This window comes from Oryzias latipes, chromosome 8 (genome assembly GCF_002234675.1).
Source record: "Oryzias latipes chromosome 8, ASM223467v1".
NCBI lineage: Eukaryota > Metazoa > Chordata > Actinopteri > Beloniformes > Adrianichthyidae > Oryzias > Oryzias latipes.
Genome location: NC_019866.2, coordinates 17,309,416 through 17,331,410, shown reverse-complemented (window position 1 = coordinate 17,331,410; position 21,995 = coordinate 17,309,416). Strand labels below are relative to the sequence as shown.

General features: G+C 42.0%; 1 protein-coding gene and 1 long non-coding RNA gene across 3 annotated transcripts in view; one reads left to right on the top strand and one right to left on the bottom strand.

Moving 5' to 3' along the window:
• The window catches only part of prkcb (protein kinase C beta), a 301,159-nt gene that overhangs the window by 66,604 nt on the left and 212,560 nt on the right, over positions 1–21,995 (bottom strand). For both annotated transcript variants that reach the window (XM_023957696.1, XM_023957697.1), the window contains exons 10-15: positions 20,634–20,807; positions 12,930–13,021; positions 6,014–6,076; positions 5,110–5,248; positions 4,946–5,026; positions 3,215–3,322 (exon numbers count right to left, since the gene is read on the bottom strand). In XM_023957696.1, the coding sequence (XP_023813464.1) occupies positions 3,215–3,322; positions 4,946–5,026; positions 5,110–5,248; positions 6,014–6,076; positions 12,930–13,021; positions 20,634–20,807 (657 nt within the window). The remainder of the gene's footprint in view (positions 1–3,214; positions 3,323–4,945; positions 5,027–5,109; positions 5,249–6,013; positions 6,077–12,929; positions 13,022–20,633; positions 20,808–21,995) is intronic.
• Positions 1–21,995, top strand: part of LOC110014724 — a 50,424-nt gene that overhangs the window by 16,899 nt on the left and 11,530 nt on the right. The gene's annotated exons all lie outside the window — the stretch shown is intronic.

Here is a 21,995-nt window from a genome sequence, read left to right as displayed (position 1 = left end):
GCGTCGCACTACAAGAGTGTGCCATGGGAACATGCTGAAACCGTACCACACCCGTGACATGAAAAATCAGGAGCAATCTCAAGATGCCAATGCAGAAGTTCTGCTAGTGGCTTTAGCCTTGACTGCATCTCCACCTGGAGAAAATGACTGTTTGTTGCCTGACACTGAAACTCGGGGTATAAAGTTGTGTAATAGTGACATAATCTCTAACTTGCCTTTTTACCTAGCTCACCTATCAGAAATCAGTTTAGAGATCTAGAGGAATTGATTAGGGACTTCCGATGTCTTTTTGGGGATGTACCCTCTCAAACAACATATATTGAACACGACATTATTCTAACCAGTGCTTCTCCCATTAAGCAGAACATGTATCGCATAAACCCGGTAAAGAGAGACCTGATGAGAAAAGAGGTGGATTACCTCTTGCAGCATGGTTTAGCCATTCCAAGTAGTAGTCCTTGGAGCTCCCCTTGTCTTTTGGAGGTTAAAAAAAATGGAAGCCCTCGGTTCTGTGACGATTATCGAAAAGTGAACGTGATTACACTACCAGATGCCCATCCATTACCACTTACTGATGACTGCACATATGAGATTGGTCCTGCAAAATTTGTGACCAAGCTGGAAATGCTAAAAGGTTATTGGCAGGTTCCTCTGACTAAACGTGCTTCTGATATTTCAGCTTTTGTTACACCTGACTACTTTCTCCAGTATACAGTCATGTCTTTCAGGATGTGCAACGCACCTGCGACATTCCAAAGGCTGGTGAGTAAAGTACTGGGGGATGTTAGAAACTGTAGGTCATATCTTGATGACATTGTGGTGTACTCGGAAGATTGGAACAGCCATAGGAAAGTCTTCACGCGTTTGTCAGTGGCCTCATTAACGTTGAACCTTGCAAAATGTGAGTTTGGGGAAAGGCACAGTCCTTTACCTTGGACAACAGGTTGGCAGAGGGAAAATCTGTTCAGCAGATGAGGTGCTGGCCATCAAAGACTTTCCTATACCTACCACCAGGAGAGAACTTCATTGCTTCATGGGAATGGCTGGTTATTATCACCGGTTCTGCAAGAACTTTTCCTCTGTTGCTGCACCCTTAACATCAATGAATAGTCCTTCTGTGCCCTTTGTTTGGTCTAACGAATGCCAGCAGGCTTTCAATAACCTCAAAGGCATCCTGTGCTGCAATCCTGTCTTGTCTGCTCCCAACTCTTCCAGCCCTTCCAAGCTTGAAGTGGACGCTAGTTCTGTGGGAGCAGGCGCGGTTCTTTTGCAAGAAGATGAGGACAACATTGACCAACCAGTTGCATACTTCTCCCGCAAGTTCAACAAACACCAACTACACTACTCGACAATAGAAAAGGAGACACTTGCACTGTTATTGGCCTTGCAACACTTCAAATTCTATTTAGGCTCTAGTTGTAAACCGATAAAGTTGTTTACGGACCACAACCCTTTAGTCTTTCCCTCCCGAATGTACAATAGCAACCAGCGTCTTATGAGGTGATCCCTAATTTGTCAAGATTACAACTTGGACATACAACATAGAAAGGGCTCCAAAAACGTGACGGCTGATGCTTTGACCAGAGCAATCCTGGAATGACAATTATTTTTCTTTCTTTCTTGCATTCTTCTTGCATCGTACCAAAAGAGTTTGGTCTTGTATGGGTGGCGGTGTTACATGCAGGGGTTTTTCATTGTCTTTCTTTTCTTTCCTTTCTCTGCATGTGCTTCTAGTGCTGAGGGAAGACCCCTGGAGGAGACCTGATGAGCTGTGCAATCAGGCCCCAGAGCTAGCCACCAGGCCTGCATATAATCTCCTGTTAGCTCACTTAAAAGGAGAGCTCATTCTGATCACAAACAGATGAAAGTAAACAGCTCTTTCTGTTGGAGATTGTGGGAGGTTTGTGGACAGGTAAGACAGGGTACCCTGTACACCTCATGTAGCTTGCTTTCTGTTAGACACACTAGGTAAGTTGGTTGGTGCCACCCCTTGTATGTTTTACCGCCACTTTATAGATAAGTCAGTAAGACTTTTGTTTTCTTGTTTTAGTTTTATAGCTTTGATAGCCAGGCTAGGTTATGTTTTATTTATTTCATTCCTTTGGCCCAACCTTAGTCCCTACCTCCCCTCCTCCTCGTTCCATAAAACCCTTAACATTCTTACATTGTGTGTGTTTATGTTACGGACACTCCAGCCCTAGACCTGTACGTTTGCGGACAGGGATAGGGCTGGAGTGTCCTAGACCTTTAAGTTTGTGGACGTAACATGGGGTTTTAATGCGAGCACATGCTTGTCTAGCACTTTTAGTTTACCTGGGCAGAGCTGGCAGTGCACAGTGGAACTGTGGGGGTAGAGCTTTCATGCTTCACTGAAGATTGTCTGTAGTAGCACTACAACCCAGTAGTCATCACTAATACATAGCATACATCCTGTGTTGGGGTGTGTGTTCTGTGCCTCCAGGATGCCTAAACCTTAAAAAAAAAACTAATTTTATTTACACAATATAGAGACAAGTGTTTGTATTTATAATTCCGTTCCGTTAGAGTGATTTTTTTTAAACATTTTTATAGGCCTGGAGAATGAGCCTAAGCACACACAGACATCAGCGTGTGCGGTGGTCAGTGAAGCCTCGAGTTAGGGGAGGAGACAGAGGTTTTTATAAAGAGGAGCAGGTTCAATTTCAGCAGTATTCAGCTCATATATACACCCGCCCCAAACACGACCAGAGTAATCCATTCAGGAGGTGTCAGACTATTATTTGCTCCTGGCTGGCCTATTCTGGAGAGGAGTTTCCAAGGCCAACCGCACTGGCTTAAGCTATTAGAGCGATGCGGTGTGAGTGTCATGACAGGCAGAGATGACATACAAAGCTAAAAAAACAATGGCTTACCCATGAATGCTGCAGAGAGAGGAGGAAGAGGGTGATGGAGGAAGGATGGAGAAGAGAAAATATGGCGTTTTGTTTCAAATTAATACTACTGCTTTAATTAAAAGGGATGTTTTTGTGTCGAACATTCCTGTTAATTTCTGTGTTTATTTGCCTGCTGGCCTGTGCAGGATTTTTAGACGGTGAGTTTCTGGCTTTCTAAACTTGTAAAAGTCACTAGTTTGTTCAAAAATCTTTCCGATTTTTGCAATCAATAAATGGTTAAAATCGGTGCTCCTTAACTACTGGGATGTAAAATTGGCTTCATAAAAGAACAGCGCACGTACTCCTTTACAGATAGCCACCGCCTCTTTGGACATTGACTTGGGATAGGAGACGTGATGCTCCATGATGGACTGGAACAACTCATCTTCATCCTCGCCATCGAAAGGAGGCTATAAAGGAAAAAGAAGCAAAACATTGAGGAAAACATCACAAGCAATTATGTCTCAAACATCTCAAAATTCAACAAAAATTGCTTTGCAAGGAATAAAAAAATTGATGGAAATAGACATATTTATAAGTGGAATGAACTGCTCATGAGACAATGAACAGATGTATTTTACACTGCTTACCAGTGCCAGCATTGCTTACAATAATAATGTGCATAATTAGAATAAGACAGTTCATGTTTAAAAAATAATTGCTTGTTTTTAAGTGAAAAATAGTTTAGTTCATGCAGAAGAAAAAGATTTCAGGAAAGAAAACTATGCAAAAATAACATTTGTACTCCTTCTGGTTAATATTTCCTGATTGAAAATAAACGTTTTTTATACTTGTCAAGTAAGGGTTGAATCATATTTTTATAAAAAAAAAAAAAAAAATGGATTAGGGCCAATTAAAATGTATTAAATGACCAAACAAGAGATACAAATGTTTTTTTACAAGATTTTTTTTTAACACAATTTGTTGTTTTTTGAAAGCAAATTTGAATTACTAAATGCTTTAATTTAAAATAAGTTCACAAAACCTGCATGCATTCATACATGCATGAAAAAAAAAACATAATTTCTCCCACAAATGTATTTCCACTTAATTCAGAATCTTATTTTATTTTTAAAATTACCGTATTTTCCGCAGTATAAGTCACCACTTTTGTCACGCACATTTGACCCTGGCTTATCCAATGATGCGGCTAATTTATGTTTTTATTTAACGACCGCTAGGAGCGCTCCGTCAGTCTCAGAGGGGAAACTGTCAGCATAATTCTATGTCCAGCAACAAGCACGATTGCTTCAATACACACACAAGCAGCCAAAGAGCATGGACCTCACTTCTGCTCTTAGACACTACAGTCATGGTGCAATAAAAGAAACACCCATGCTCAGCCGGAAGGAGGGGAGAGCTGCTCTCGCGTTCCGCTGCAGCTCCCTGCTCCTTCTTAAACATGCACACGGTTTCAGCACATATACATCCTCAATCTACAACACAGTGTGGCGAACCAGAGGTTGGCCTGCCTTAAACCTCTAAGACTCATGGGAAGTGGGGAATCTGAGTGTGAAGTTCCACACCATAACTTAGGGAGCTGTTAGCTGAAGTGAGGTCCATGCTGTTTGACAGATGGGGGTCTGTTCAGATAAATAGACTAAACTACTGCTTACTCCTTTCTCTCTGAGTCTGCCGTGGTTTCTCAGTGATCAATTCAAGGTAATCAGTGAAACTAGAAACTGAGTCGCCATGGCAAGCAGCTTGTATACACATGCAGCTTGTGTAAGTAAAGTAGTTAATCCTCATTAAATTGGGTGGGTGCGGCTTGTAATTAGGTGTGCTCTATGGAAATTATGGTATATCTTTTAGTAACTCAAATTTAATTTGTCTTTGTAATCTGAACAGCTTCTGAAGTTGAGGTTTTTTTTCAAGGATGAATTATTTTATGTTGTGTTGCTCTATGTACACCCAAAGAGATCAATATGCATAAAAAATGTACTCTTCATAATACCTTCTGTTGACTCTGAAAAATTAACAATATTCATGATATTTGACTTCTTGAACGTATACAAAAAATGGAACACACCCACCTGTCCAGCTAACATCTCATAGAGCAACACTCCAAAAGCCCACCAATCCACAGATTTCCCATAAGGTTGATAAGCTATAATCTGAAAAAACAATAATAGGTAAAGTGTAAAAAACTACACTCATCACAAAGAAAGGAAAACGCCTCCAAACTTTTATCTTTAACCTCAGGAGCAATGTAGTCCGGTGTTCCACAGAAGGTCTTGGTGGTGACTCCATCATTCATATTTTCTTTACACATGCCAAAGTCTGCGATCTTAATGTGGCCTTCACAGTCCAACATGACATTATCCAGTTTTAGGTCCCTATGCAAAAGTTAAAAAAAGAAAATGAATAGTAGAAGTACACATTAAATCCTACCTTGCTTCACTCCAGTCTGAGAGCAAACCCTTGGAATTTCTTCTTGAAGTTGGTTTAGAAACAAATGTAAGTGAAGCCAGTTCAAAGGTAGCCACCAGGGTACCACTGAACCGACCCCAAACCTGCCCATATTATATCCACCTGCCCAAAGCAGTTTTTGCCTGCACATTTAGAATCTAAACCATCCAATTGAGTGGGAAATCACCCAGTCTGGCAACACTGGTGCTGCAGGGCTGCATTATGGGATCTGTAGTTCATTTGTTACCAGCACTACATATTGCCAAGCCATTAAAACCAACAATATTGAAACCTCTGAAGTGAATAATGCAGACCATCTTGTTAAACAGCCCTTAACTCGGCCTCTAAACTCCCTGAAGCCCAGTCCTGTCAACAATCCAAGTAATTTGCCAGAGCATGGTTGAACCACAGATGCTTAAAGGACCCAACTGATCTATTGCTCATGTCCCAGTGCCAGTCAGCCTATCTCCTAAACTGGTCTGAGATCCAAAGGGGAACCTACAAAAAGCATGCAGTTCCCATTTTGTAGCGAAAAGTTTTCTATGTCATAATCATCTTTTTTTGCCAGAAAAGTTTTAGGATTCTTAGTAAATCCAGAGAAAATCTTAGTTTTCTGTCACACCAACAGAGATGACAGTTATAGTGGGACTTTGGCTGTTTGTTTGGTTAGTGAGGTTCAGTCCACAAATTACCTGTAGATGATGCCTTTTAGATGAAGGAAAAACAAACCAATCGCTATCTCCGCAGCATAGAACCTATAAAAAAAAGGAAAAAGCAGAAACACACAAACCAAAGTACCAATTAGTGTAAGGTTGAGAGAAAGGGGGAGGAGGGGATAAATGGTTTGTGTGTGTGTGTGTGCCAGCGTAAAGGTCAGGCATGTCTCCTCAAGATCAGACAGCATCTGACAAGATCAACAGTCCGCCTGATGGTAATAAATGTTACCGTACTTTCTGCACTATAGGGTGCACTTAACCCTTGTGCTATCCTAGGCACTTTAACATTGGGAGTTGGGTCATCTAGACCCACTAGACAGTGCGCTGAACCCTTTTTCTTCAATGATTTGTGATCTTCACTGGTGTCCATGGATTACATGAAATCTTTCCACCTTTATCCACCTTTGCAATGGTAGGGAGAACACATCAATGTAAGGGTGGGGTCATCTAAGATAGCACAAGGTTTAAAGGGCCTGTTTTAAAAAAAAAACAACAACAGTGGGCCTTATAATCCTGAGTGCCTTATATATGAATTATTTCTGGTTGCGCTAACTGATGTTGAAGCATTTTGAGAGATAACATTGAAAGTGTTTGGTTGGATGCTATTGATAATTCGGAACACGGCTAATGTGCTACTAACAAGGTTTTGAGTTGGCGTAGTTACAGCAACATTTGTTTTAGCGCTATCAGCAGCAGCGGTTTATTCTATGAGCAATGTGGTGTTTGTCTGGGTGTTTGACAGACAAACACCATCTTCAATGTTGTGGAAAATGGGCAATAGGTCAAAGGAAATATCAGGTGCCCAAACATAAGAGAAGAGTAAGAATAAGACCCACAGGATAAAGGAAATATAGTTATTTTTAATTTAATTATAAAACAGAATATATTTTCATAAGAATTGTTTCTGAACAGGATTTTCACCTTGCTTGGTTGCTCATAGCTCATTCAACATGAATGCTCATTAACTCAATGGAGACAGGGAGAGAGAGTGGGATGAGGTAACGGTGAGATGGGGGGAGATATTGGGGGTGGGGGGAGCAATTGATAATACAGAGTCAAAAATATATTGAATCGTTTAGTTCTCACATAAACACCAACAAATAGTATGCTAACAACTATTTACAGGTTCTAAGTAGGCGATATAACATGATATTTCATTTAGCGATATTTGTATAGTTTTTACAATGGGATGGGTAGCGAACCAAAACTCTGTGCAATATTGCTGCCAGAATCATATAAAACCGCGGATTGCGGTGCTTTGCTCGGATAAGAATGTGTGAATCAGTGCATAAAAACAACAACAGTGGGCCTTATAATCCTGAGTGCCTTATATATGAATTATTTCTGGTTGCGCTAACTGATGTTGAAGCATTTTGAGAGATAACATTGAAAGTGTTTGGTTGGATGCTATTGATAATTCGGAACACGGCTAATGTGCTACTAACAAGGTTTTGAGCTGGCGTAGTTACAGCAACATTTGTTTTAGCGCTATCAGCAGCAGCGGTTTATTCTATGAGCAATGTGGTGTTTGTCTGGGTGTTTGACAGACAAACACCATCTTCAATGTTGTGGAAAATGGGCAATAGGTCAAAGGAAATATCAGGTGCCCAAACATAAGAGAAGAGTAAGAATAAGACCCACAGGATAAAGGAAATATAGTTATTTTTAATTTAATTATAAAACAGAATATATTTTCATAAGAATTGTTTCTGAACAGGATTTTCACCTTGCTTGGTTGCTCATAGCTCATTCAACATGAATGCTCATTAACTCAATGGAGAAAGTTTTCTGTTCTAAACCAAAATATAATAAAAGAAAAAGAGACAAGTACATGGAGTTTTTTAGTCATAAGTGGAGTCTTGCTGGTGTTCTCTCTATTTGATGCTTTCCCCTTCAAGTGGGGCAAAACAACTTGACAGTCATATCTACCCACATCAAAAGCTATTCCAATAAAAACATCTTAATAGGTCAAGTTAAATTTAAACATAGGACCCCTTATTTTGTAGCTGCTTCAAAATGTTTGCATTCATTAAACTTGTGAGTTTTTGCTTGGATAATTTTGCAGGATGTCAGAATAGCCTCACAGAGTTGGTGTTTGGATTTGAACTGCCTCCCACCCTCATAGATATTTTGCTTGAGGATGCTCTAAAGATTCTCCATTGGATTGTGATCAGGGGAGGATGGGGGCCACACCATCAGTTTATCTACTTTTATGCCCATAGCAGCCAATGATGCAGAGGTTTTCCTTACAGCATGAGATGGTGCATTGTAATGCATAAAGAAGATTTTGTTATGGAAAGCAAGGTTCTTCTATTTTTACCTCAGAAGAAAATGGTCAATCAGAAACTCCACAAACTTTTAAGAGGTCATTTCTACACATTCAGAGACCCTAAAGAGGCTGACCAGCTATCTCCCTATAATTCCAACCCAAAACAGGACTCCGCCACCTCCTTGCTGACGTTGCAGCCTTGTTGGGACAGGGTGGCCATCCACCAACCACCCACTTCTCCATCCATCTGGACCATCTAGGGTTCCACAGCACTCATTAGGGAACAAGACTGTTTGAAAATGAGTCTTTATGTATGTCTGGGTCCACTGCAGCCATTTTTGCTTCTGAGTGTTGTTCAGGGGAGCCCGAATAGAAGGTTTACATATAACTGCATGCCTCTGGAGGATTGTACACCTTGATGTTATATGTGCTTGCTGCTTTGTAATGGTATTTTAGCAGCTGCTCTCTTAATCCCCTGTATTTGTCTAGTAGAAACCTCCTACATTCTGCCTTTATCTCCACTAACCCATGTGTGCTCAGAATCAGCCACAAATCTCTTAAAAGTAGGATGATCACGCCTAAGTTTTCAGGAAATATCCAAGGTTTTCTGACCATGTCCAAGGCATTTAACTATTTAGTTCTTTACAGCAGCAGAGATATCCTTTTATTTTTAAACTTGTCCTGTCCAACAGCTGATCAAGCAGATTGAAGCTAAAGGCCTCCTGTGTTGGACAGATTTTACTGTTCCATTAGTGGTTTATGGATCTTCAGACAAATAAATTATATCTCTATATAAACCCCTTTTGTATTTGAGGCTAACCTTTATTTATAATAATTATGTTTATATGCAATCTTTGTTAGACTGGACGGGAAAATAAAGACAGGGAGAGAGAGTGGGATGAGGTAACGGTGAGATGGGGGAGATATTGGGGGTGGGGGAGCAATTGATAATACAGAGTCAAAAATATATTGAATCGTTTAGTTCTCACATAAACACCAACAAATAGTATGCTTACAACTATTTACAGGTTCTAAGTAGGCGATATAACATGATATTTCATTTAGCGATATTTGTATAGTTTTTACAATGGGATGGGTAGCGAACCAAAACTCTGTGCAATATTGCTGCCAGAATCATATAAAACCGCGGATTGCGGTGCTTTGCTCGGATAAGAATGTGTGAATCAGTGCAGCTGCACAGCAGCTCATTCATGGAGCACCAGCCTAAATGCTGTCTGCAAAACAGGCCAAAGTTCTGCTGAACCTCACACCATTAGATTCTAGTTTAGTGACCTGACGGATCAGAGTGATGTGTACAATGCTCTGAAGAAAGGCCAACGTTGTGGAGATGAGCTGGGAGTGTTTACTTCCGCGTGTGAGAAAGCGGAGCTGCAGTGCTGCAGTACAGACTGTCATGTCAAGCTCCTGAACTGTTTAAAAGTACTGAAGAAGCTACATTAAGCAATGTTGAAAATAAACAGCACTCTATGTCCTCAAGTATACCTTATTGGTGAAGGCACATTTATTCAACTTTTTTTTCTTATAGTGAAAATTATTTTGTTGTGGAAATCAGGCCGTGTTGACTGTTCCCTTTAAGAAAAACTATATTTTAAGTTACCAACATATAAGCACTATGAATTTGCTTGGGTAAAAGAAACTTGTATATGAAATCCAGTTGCAGTGCTTAACATTGTAATTATTAAAGAAAAGGAATTTTATGATTTTAGTAACATGAAAGGCATATTAATATAGAGTTTTTTCTAATTCAAACTCTTAAAGAGAAAACCTGTTCCGTTATTGTTATTATACATTATTACGAATTGTATCGTATCGTGGAACGCGTATCGGGATACAGACCCTTGCCAATACACACCCCTAAGTTCTAAGTACACTCACACATAAAAGACTTATCTTACTGGGTGCACCGACCGAAATTAACTTATGCACACAGACAGATACACGCAGGACTTGCATAATAAAATTATTGGAGTGGGCCCGTAGTTGTGCAGAAAGGAATAAGCAGGTGGGTTGAATGAATGTGTGCTTCTTAGAGCATACCTTGATCACACAGCAAAGGCAGGAGATCCTTACTATTAGACCTATCTCCTGCGTAGTGAGCTCTATGAGTTTTATGTAAGGGTTAATGGCCGACGAAGTGTGCGGTTACTACTTTTTAACGCACGCCGTGGAAGCCTGAACCGTCCTCCGCTTCGCGTCGGACGGTTGCTTCCGCGAAGTGCGTTGGAAAGTTTTTTCCGACTTCTGTCGGAAAAACTTCTGGGTATTATTATCAGCATATAGCTTAAATGCTGAATATATATGTGATATATGTGATATATGTTACATATGTGATATATGATATATATGTGATATATGTTACAACGTGATATATGTTACAGCATATATCACGTAACATATAGTCCGCGTCGCGCAGCACCACCGCTGCAGTTAAGATTCGGCGATATATATATGCTGATCGTCCCCATGGGTTGAATAAAGCATCAATTCAGAGGGAAAGTTAATCGCTTACCGTTTGTTTTTGCCCCGATGATGAAGCAAAAGGTTGTTTTACAGAAGTTTTTACATACAGAAGTTTTTCTTCGCGGAAGCAACGCGTCGGACGGTTCAGGCTTCCACGGCGTGCGTTAAAAAGTAGTAACCGCACACTTCGTCGGCCATTAACCCGCTTATACCATGGTCACTTACAAAAGCAATACATATTAACCAGGTTTTAGTCCTTAATTCTTGTTTTTTTTTCCGATTTGGATCACTTTTCTCATAAAAGTGTGGAAAGTTAATCGCTTACCGCTTGTTTTTGCCCAGATGATGAAGCAAAAGGTTGTTTTACAGAAGCCGGCGCAGTGATACAAATCATTTAAGCTAGCCGACCGGAACTTCTTTTTTCACCGTGCGGTTATCAGGTTTTAACGCATACCCAGCAGCCAATCAGAATCGAGTATTCACCCGGACCATGGTATAACAAAAGTTTTATCAACGGCAGATAAGGACTTTGGGGTAGTCTAAAAGTGCTTGAGCAGATCTGTGATAAAAAAGAAATCCATCTGTAATAATACCCAAGTCTGAATCCCACTTCTTTGTTGGCAATTTTACTTGGTTTCCAATAGTACTTATACATATATATAAATATAAATAACACTGGTAGTGTTAGACTTTTCTTTCCAGTATTATTATAACATTTTCATATATATTGTAATCTATTAACGAGACAGTAAATGTACAAGTTAGGGAATTCTAACCCACCAAGGGAATTAACATTTTTCACAATTTTTAAGCTGATTCTAGGTGGTTTATTTTTCCATAAAAACATGGATATGGATTTATCTAATGATATAAACCCTTTTGTGGATGGTTGTGTAACATCCTTCTTTAGTAGTTTTTTTCTTTACCTGAACTCACCTGGCAAGCTACCTATCACAGGTGGCTGAGATTGATATCAGTGATCCAAAGAGCCCTGAGACACAATGTCATCCATTAAATTTATAGAAAAACAAAGAATTGTATTCTTTTGACACTTAAATACAATTTCCATAACAAATTTGAAACACACTGTAAAGGCTGACATGTAGCTGTGTCAGACCGTGTTGTTTTTTAGGTATTACCAATAAGGTGGGGAGTTAGTAACGTCACAGTAAGACTTGTTTTAGTGAAATCAGTCTGGATTTTCATGGGCTACAAAAAAGATTAGGTGTTACAGGTATTGTGAATATTCTAATGCAGCTAACACTTCTAACGCAGTTAACGTGCAGTGTGTTACAAAAAGGTTCTAGAATTACTGTGAAAGCATTTAATAAAGTCTGACAGACAGACTTATCTCTGACTAGTTTGTTTCACTTAATGCGCCTTATATATGGCATAATTTCAATATTATACCATTCATTGACAGTGCACCCTATAGTGTGGAAATACAGCATAAGCTTTCTTAAAGCGTAAGAACTAAGTGCTAACTAAATAATTGAAAAAACTCTGCAAGCTAGGGTTGAGGATTCTGCCCTCTTCTTGCTACAACAGGGTTGTGAATTTGCATTATTCCTTTTAATACTTTCATTCTTCCTCATACTTTTCATCATACTTTTAAAAATTAAAAAAATTCCAGTTCTCACGTAATTAAGCCAATTTTCATATTGAAAACCAGAAATACAGCTTTTAGGATAGTTGTAGTATTTGTTAAAGCACTAATAGTGTCACCAGTGCGGGATTGTTACCTTTCTAGTACATTCGCAAGGTGCTGTTCCTTTACAAACATCACCTCAAAAAAAATAAAGTTTAAAATACATTTAAGGCTGGTTGAAGAGCAGGAGATCATTTTTACTCAGACTCTAAAACTTCATGCAGGGATGAGGTGGGGGGGCATGCTTCCATTACTGCATGGAGAGTAGGCGTGCTTCCTTGTGAGCACTGTGCTCTCATGAAGCAGCTCGAACAGGAGGGCCATTATTATATTACACGGGTGCACCTGCTTCTTACATGTGGGACTTAGGAGACTAAACAGTCCACTGATGGCTTTTTCACCGAAGGAGGAAAAAAGAATTGCATAATAAAACTAAGATACCTCACAGTTTCAGCACGAGGCTGAGATTAGAAGCTGCCCCTTTGCGTACTCACACAGCATGGGGCTCCTTGAACTTGCCAACCTGCTGGATCTGATACATGAGATCGCCGCCGTTTATGTACTCCATGACAAAATACAAGCGGTCCTGACGGGAGACAAAAGGAGAGACAAGGAAAACAAGTCAGAAAGTCCTTAAAGGTTCAGGGGTTCAGGATCCAGGTCAAGAGATTAAAAATATATAGGAGAGGTAGAGAAATTTAAGGATGAGTATTCGGCCAATACTGCTAAAAGATTACTCAGAAACATAAATTTTGTCATCTGTTACCTAAAAAAATACCAACAAAGTACAGTGAAAGAAAATGTGGTGGATAGAGGGGCAGGATCAACACACTTTCAGTTCAGAGTGGAGATCCACACCAATGTTTACCCTTTATGTCCCACTCCGATAATCTTTTACCTATTTTAAAGTGTTCCCAGTGGTCTTTTAATTATGATTATGCAGTTTAGCCCAAATCAAAAACCTCTGTTGTTTTCAAGGACATTAGTTTCTGCAGTGGCAGTAGTTCATTAGAAATTTGCCTCTGAGTTTTGGGTGGGACAGGTGACATGGACCACCTCCACTTCCTGTCATCCATCTGTTTACACCAGGGGTGTCAAACTGAACTGCACAGGGGGCCAAAATCTAAAATACACCTGAGGTCGCTGGCTGAAAAGGATAAGCATTTATTGAGCACACTAAAAATGTACTTTTTAAAACTTTTAAAACATAACTTAAAAAATAAATAAAAATAAATCGAATAACTTTTCGCTTAGATTACTCTCTCATTGATCTCTTCCCGGATGATTACTCCTTCATAGGTCAGCCTCAGACATCCGGCCGTGGAGGGGGGAGTCGCCGCAGTCTTCCGGAGTTGTCCCCTCTGCTGCTCAGCGTCGGACAGTTCTCATCGTTCAAAGTACAGATGATTAAGGCCGGGGACGAGAATCCTTTATTCTGTGCTGTTGTCTATTGTCCATCTGGACCTGGAGCTTACCGACTTTTCATCTTCCACCATGTTGCTGTCTAACCTGATGGTAGTTAGTGATTTTAACATTCATATTAATGATGACTCTGACCTCTTTGCCAGAGGTTGTAAACGTGTCATGGACTATTAATTTTATTCAACATGTGTTTAGGTCCACACATGTTAAAGTGGCGCATTCAAACTCGTTTTTTGTTCAGGCCAAAAATTGACTGTTTTTTCAGAGGACATTTTTATTTCTGATCCTCATTGTATTTCTTTAATCATGTCGCTCCTAAACTCCTCCTCGGCTGATGCCTTTTCTAAATATTTTCATCTGGTCTCTTTGTGCATTGATGTTAATACTTTATTAGTTCTTTTTAACTGTTATTGTCTTTACATTTTAGATATAGTCTGTCCCATTTCTTTGGATAAACGACAGTATTCGCCATTTAAAACCGTCTTGCAAAAAAGCTTTAACTTATGGAAGATAACCACATGTTCATCTCCTTTACCTTATGGAATTTTTAGTTTCTTTTAACAGTGCTGTTAGTGATGCAAGGGCTACAGACTTCACCAATCTCATTTCTAAAAGTAGAGGTAATCCTAAAGTGCTATTTAACTCCATTTGTTATATCGTTATGCCTCGTCAATCTGCCATTCTCATTCATTCAAATGATGATTGTAAAAGGTTTATTTATCGAAAATGTCGGATCCGTGAGATTCTGGTTCTGTTCTTAGTCCTCCTCGGCCTGTAATTTTGAATTTTAGTTTTCACCATTATCTCTCTCTGAGCTAGTCAGATTAGTTGGGACAATAAAGACATCCTTGTGCTCTCTCAATTTGTTGCCAGCATCTTGTCATGTAGGGGGGTTGATGAAGGACCCAAAATGCTAAGACGGGAGGCAGGCGGTTCCAAGTACAAAGGGTTTTATATCATAACAAAAAGCGCTGCTGAGCAGGGAAACCAAAAAAACAATTGTTGAGGTAAACAAGCAAACAGGGAAGAAGACTATATGGACCAGCACAGAGGAAGGCAGAGACAAGATATATACATATATATACAAACAGGACTGACAAGACACAGGTGAAAACGACCAGGGAGGATTGGGACAAGGGAAGTAAAACTCAAAAACAAAGATAAATAGGAAAACTTTAATATAAAACAGGAAGCAGAACTCTAATCATGACCGAAACAAAACAGGAAAAAACTAAAGCAAAAAAGAACCCTAATTGTGACACATCTTTCGTTAAAGATGTCTTTCAGTCCATCTGTCCTTGCATCCTGGCTATAAATAACTCGTCCCTGCTCTCTGGTCAAGTCCCCGAGCACTTTAAAAAAGCTGTCATCTTTTCTCTCTTTAAAAAACCTGGAGTTGATCCTTTCCTCTTGAGCAGTTATAGTTACTCTCTGGCGAGTCAAACGGGGCGGGTGTGGAGGGCAGCAGGGAGGCCGAGCACACCGGCGAGGCAAGCAATGTGGGTTTGGAGGACGCCCGGGAGGCTTCGGTGTCCGGTGAGGCAGGTCCAGGCAGACACAAAACTGGCTTGGCAAGGTCAGGGTGCGCCGGCGGGTCGGCCCAGTCATCAGAGTCGGCCGAGGTGTTGGCCAAGGCAAGGTGGAAACAGAGGCGTCCACCGAGTCATCAGCCGAGAGGGTAGGCGGGTCAGACCAGCAGTTTGCTGGCGGGTCAGGCACGGAGTCTGGGGTCGTCGTGGCAAAGTAAGGCTGTGTCGGTGGTTCAGGCGCCAGCAGGAAGTCCAAAGCCGGTGTTGGGTCAGGTTTAGAGTTTGGGACTGGCGTGGCAAGGGTCGGGCCAGGGTTCGTCCAGCACCACCACTGGAGCAGAGACGGGCAGGGGTGCACTGGAACAGAAACGGGCTGGGGTAGATCCAAGAACACCACCGTAACAGAGATGGGCAGGAGTTTATCCGAGACCACCACTGTAACAAAAAAGGGCTTGATCCCTCCCTCTTGAGCAGTTACAGACCAATCTCTAATATTCCTTTTATTTCTGAAATCTTAGAAAAAGGTTGTTGCAAAAAACTTGCAACTGCTCTTGGCAGTCATGGCAGTCTTTTGATCAGGTTCAGTATGGTTTTCGTAGCGCTCCACTCCACTGAAACAGCCCTTCTACGAGTCACAAATTGCAGCAGGTTAATTACCTCAGCTAAAACTCCACAAAGCTAAATCAGTCAGGCAGGGGTCAACAACGAGCTACAGGAGCATCAATGGAGAAACAGGAGAAGTCAGGATCCAGGCAAGATTTGGGGCAAGCGGCAGGCAAATGAAGTGAAATACAGAACAGGGTCAGAAAAGCAGAAGATCAGGCCTGGATGTAATGCAGGCAGAATGGCACAAACAATACTTTGCACAGAGTGAGGCTCAGGGCAGTGTTTAAGTATGCTGTGATTGATTGAGTGAATGAGAGTCAGGTGTGTGGCATCCAGCAAGTTTGCGCTGGGTTTTGCTTTGAGATGTAGTGTGGTTAGAACTCTGGAGATGGTTCCCGCTGGTGAACAGGGGGGAGACAGAGCTCTGACTTTTGACCACAGAAGTCAGGATAAGTTCATCCGAGTCACCAGCCTCAGAAATCGCAGGTTAACAGCAGCTCGGATTAGAGACCAGGTCAATGGCACACAGAGTTCTCGCAGCAGACACATCTCAACAAAAACTTTCAAAAGGAGACTGTGTGAATCAAGTCTTCATGGTAGAATATCTGCTAGGAAACCACTGCTAAAGAAAGGCAACAAGCAGAAGAGACTTGTTTGGGCTAAAGAACACAAGGAATGGACATTAGACTGGTGGAAATCTGTGCTTTAGTCTGATGAGTCCAAATTTGAGATTTTTGGTTCCAACCACTGTGTCTTTGTGCGACACAGAAAAGGTGAACGGATGGACTCTACATGCGTGGTTCCCACCGTGAAGCATGGACGAGGAGGTGTGATGGTGTGGGGTGCTTTGCTGGTGACACTGTCGGTGATTTATTCAAAATTGAAGGCATACTGAACCAGCATGGCTACCACAGCATCATGCTGTTCCATCCAGTTTGCGTTTAGTTGGACCATCATTTACTTTTCAACAGGAGAATGACCCCAAAAACACCTCCAGGCTTTGTAAGGGCTATTTGACCAAGAAGGAGAGTGATGGGGTGCTGCGCCAGACGACTTGGCCTCCACAGTCACAGAGTGAAGGCAAAAGGGCCAACAAGTGCTAAGCATTTCTGGGAACTCCTTCAAGACTGTTGGAAGACTATTTCAGGTGACTACCTTTTGAAGCTTATCAAGAGAATGCCAAGAGTGTGCAAAGCAGTAATCAAAGCAAAATGAGGCTACTTTGAAGAACCTAGCAGCCGCCTAAAGAGGTACACAAGAGACAATGAAGCCAGACGATCAAACAGGCTGTTCGCAACTCAACTTGCGAAAGTGTACGTTCAGTGGCAGGGTCAAAACAGCCGAGCAGACCCACCAAGGCTGGAAACTGAACAGTACTGGAAAAGTATATGGGAGAAAGAGACAGCACATAAAAGTAATGCCCAGTGGCTGGTCTCTCTGAGAAAAGAACATAGCAACCTCCCTGAACTGAATCCAGTAACCATAACAGTGGCAGACATCCAAGAAAGAGTCCCAGGTATGAAGAACTGGACAGCACCGGGCCCTGACATGATACATGCCTACTGGCTAAAGAAGCTTACCGCACTCCACGAGGGCCTGGCAGCACAAATGAACCAGCTGCTAAGAGATGTGACTCACCCCGAATGGCTAACGGAAGGGCGAACGATCCTAATCCAGAAGGATCCCTCAGAGGGTGCAGTCCCGTCCAACTACCGGCCAACAACCTATCTGTCCACAACATGGAAGCTCATGTCAGGCATCATTGAAACCAAGATAAATAGGCACATGGATCAATACATGAGCAACACACAGAAGGGCATTGGTAGAGACTCCACAGGAGCCAAACACCAACTCCTGGTTGACAGAACAGTCGCTCAAGACTGCAGGTCACGACACACCAACCTGTGCACAGCCTGGATTGATTACAAGAAAGCCTATGACTCAATGCCACACACGTGATTCACTGAATGCTTGGAGCTGTACAACATCAACAGGACTCTAAGAGTCTTCATAGGAAACTCAATGAAGCTGTGGAAAACCACCATCGAAGCCAATGGGAAGCCACTTGCACAAGTGTCCATCAAATGTGCGATATACCAAGGTGATGCTCTGTCCCCACTGCTGTTCTGCATAGCTCGGAACCCCCTTAGCCAAATAATCAACAAGGCTGGCTATGGATACCCACTCAGAAACGCGGCCAACATCAGTCACCTCCTCTACATGGATGACATCAAGCTATATGCAAAGAGCGACCGTGACATTGACTCCCTGATCAGCACCACCAGGATCTACAGTACTGACATTGGGATGTCATTCGGGCTCGAGAAATGCAACGGGATGGTGACAAAGATAGGCAAGGTAGTCCACACAGGAGGGGTCTCACTCCCAGAAAGAACAATAGCAGACATTGCGGACAGTTACGAGTACCTTGGAATTCCCCAGGCAAATGGCAACCTGGAGCAGGCAACAAGGAAAGCTGCAACAGCTAAATACCTCCAACGAGTAAGGCAAGTCCTGAGAAGACGGCTCAATGGCAAAAATAAGACCCGGGCAATAAACAGCTACGCACTGCCAGTTATCAGATACCCTGCAGGAATAATAAGATGGCCAAAGGAAGAGATTCAGACCACGAATGTTAAGACACGAAAGCTCCTCACCATGCATGGAGGGTTCCATCCCAAATCCAGCACCCTGAGACTGTATGCTAGCCACAAGGAAGGAGGCCGAGGACTAGTGAGCGTGGAAGCCACTATCCAGGATGAAACATCAAAGATGCATGAATACATCAAGCTCAAGGCCCCAACTGACAGTGTGCTTAGTGAATCCAGCACATAACTGCAGGGTGTAAGATACTGGCAGGGAAAGCATACATGAAGCGCCACAATCAATCACAGGAACACGTGTGCAAAATATGAGCTGGAAACCCCAAGGTCAAAATGCAAAACTGTGTACTGCCATCGCTTGGCACTGCCAAGCGATGGCAGTACACAGTTGGCACTGCCAAGCGATGGGAACATAGAGAAGAAGGAACATCAGAAACTGGAGAAATACCAGGGACTCAGATAAGAACTGGAGAAAGCATGGAAAGTGAAGGTGACAGTGGTGCCTGTGGTAATTGGAGCACTCGGGGCAGTAACCCCCAAGCTGGAGGAGTGGCTACAACAGATACCTGGAAAGACCTCAGACCTCTCAGTCCAGAAAAGCGCAGTGCTAGGAACAGCTAAGATACTGCGCAGGACCCTCAAGCTCCAAGGCAGGGGTCGGGAACCTATGGCTCGCGAGCCATATATGGCTCTTTTGATGGTCACATGTGGCTCGCAGACGAATCTTTAATTATACTTTTTTTTCATTAGACCAGTTCTTCTCGGGCGCGATGCGATGCCAGAGGCGCGCAGTAGTAGCGGTGCTTGGAGAAAAATTCTACGCCAGCCCTATCAGTTTACTATTATCTATTATTTCACAGAGTTTGTACCAACTGGAAACCTGTGAATTGCAGTGCCTAAAACTGCGCTCCCGTCTCTGAGAAAGAGCGCGCAGTAGCGGGGACGGGATGTTAGAGGAAGAAAGCGGGGGGGGGGGGGGGGGGTTGTGGGCACAGGCAGCAGGTGAACCGCGCAGGGATTGTAAAAACGTAAATCCCGCTGCCCGTCACTCACTGCAGCGTGTGAGTGTGTGTTTGGCTCCGCGTCTGCATGTGATCAGTCTGTCTCACATCTAAAGAACATTCAGACCAACCTAAGATCACGTTTAAAGTCTCAACGCCTGCATGGAGCAGAAACTCCACGTAAACCAGACTAGACCATCAGCAGAACTACCACGAGAAATACTCATCATTTATCAGCAACAACATAACAATGTTATTAAAAAAGCAAAAACATGTTGTTGCGGACTGAGTTTAACTTGGCTGTTGGGCCGCGTTAAAAGTTCTGGAGTTCATTAAACGCATCAAGCAGAGATCTGATTGGCCCTCAGTTCTGTCGCTCAGCCTGTTAGGTAGTTTGGACCAATGGGGTTCAGCCATGGGCCGAATAAGGGAAATGGGAGGGCTGGAGCGGCAGTGAGCGAATATAAAGTTGGGAGAAGCGCGCTCGTCTCGGCGGGAGAGATTCAGGAGTTGCTGAATTAATTGTTCGGCGTTTGTTGTGGTCTGTAGTAACCAGAATAAAGAACCTTAAAAGAGGTTAAGTCTCCGTGCCTCAGTGTGGGAAAGGGACACTACATTATTGTATGGCTCTTTAAAAATTACATTTAAAAATATGTGGCGTTTATGGCTCTCTCGGCCAAAAAGGTTCCCGACCCCTGCTCCAAGGCCTCTGGTAGAGGACCCGAGCTTGGAGGAGAAACCACCCGCGGAGGAAGAGTTTATATCGCCCCCTCCCCCTCCTCACCTGGTTTCTCCCCCAAGCTCGAAAACAAATACAAATCAGTATCTTCATAAGGGGGAACAAAGATTTTTTTTGGCTCCTACTGGGTGGTTGTTAGTAAGAAATAAACCAAAATAGCTCTTTAAGTGTTGAAGGGAACAGACTTCTGCTTTAGAACCATGTTTTACATGAGCGTCACACTAACTTTACATCAACTCTCCAAGTCAAAAAAAATTGAAAAAACATTTAAACTGTGAAAAATTATTGTTCAACTCACCATGGTCTGGAAGGTGGAGTGCAGCTGTGTCAAAAATGGCGGCTTTCCGGGCAAAGCTAACACTCGCTTCTCCACCATGGTGCACTCCACGTCATCGTCCTGGATGACAACGTCCTTCTTCAGGATCTTTATGGCATATAGCTCCTCTGTTCCCTTACGCTCCGCCAGCATCACCTGCAGAGTAAGATGGGAATAGAGACACTGCGTATTTGCCTCTTATCAACAGAAAAAAATGTTTGATGACAGAAAACTGTAGGGCGGCAGTGGCTCAGGCGGATGAGCAGGTCGTCCAATCGAAGGGTCAGCGCTCCCCCCTGCCAACTGGCAGCCACGCCTCTTTCAGTTTGCCTCAGGGCAGCTGTGGCTACATCAGTAGTTACCACCACCAAGTATGAATGAGGAGTGAATAAATAATGGACACACTGTAAGCACTTTGAGCGTCTGGAAAAGCGCAGATAAATCCAATCCATTATTATTATTATTGTTATTTTTGCCCATCTTAACCCTTCTAAACATCACATTTTGAAGATTTTAATGTGATGATATAGAGGAGCTAAAGTAATAAAGTATGTTTACCTTTATATAAACATTAGGGTTTGGAAATGTGTTCAAACTAGCTTTAGATTCATATCAACATTTTTCTTTATTATTTTAGTAAAAGAAAATACTTTTTTTTTAAATCTATATCTTATGAGAATGGCTTGATAATTGTACTTGTTTTTTTTTTTTCTTTATTTTCAAAACTAAGTGCCCTGAACAGCCTTTTAAGAACACGAACAGGCTCTACTGGAATACTTTTTTGTTGTAGTTGTGTGCAGTAAAATAAGGAATGGCATTGATTGCAATGAGTTTTTTTGTTATTCCTTTTTTACTTTTTAAGTTTTACTGTCCAACAGCTGAGCAAACAGATAAGAGCTGAACGCCTCTTGTGTTGGATAGATTTTACTGTTACAATAGTTTGGGTTATAAATCTTCTGACACACTAGGTGTATATTTGTATAAAACCTTTTTGTATTTGAGGCTAAACCTTATGAATATTGATTATGCTTGTATACCGGTACCCTTTTTCTCTAGAACTGTACAGAAAAGAAGAGAACATAAGAGTGGGATGTTACAGACAAAGGATAGGGGTGAAAAAGAAAGTGGATAAAAGAAAAGGATAAAAAGGTGGGGTTAAAGAAGCTGGAGGTGTCAGGTGAGGAGGGGCTGGTGAGCGTGAAGGACCCAAAATGCAGAGACGTGAGGGACACGGTTCAAAGGCAAGGGGATTTAATCTTAACAAAAAAGCGCTGCAGAGCAGGAAAACAAAACTAAATTTACTGTGGGCAGAACATGAACAAGGCAGAAGGGAGTCAGGGACGA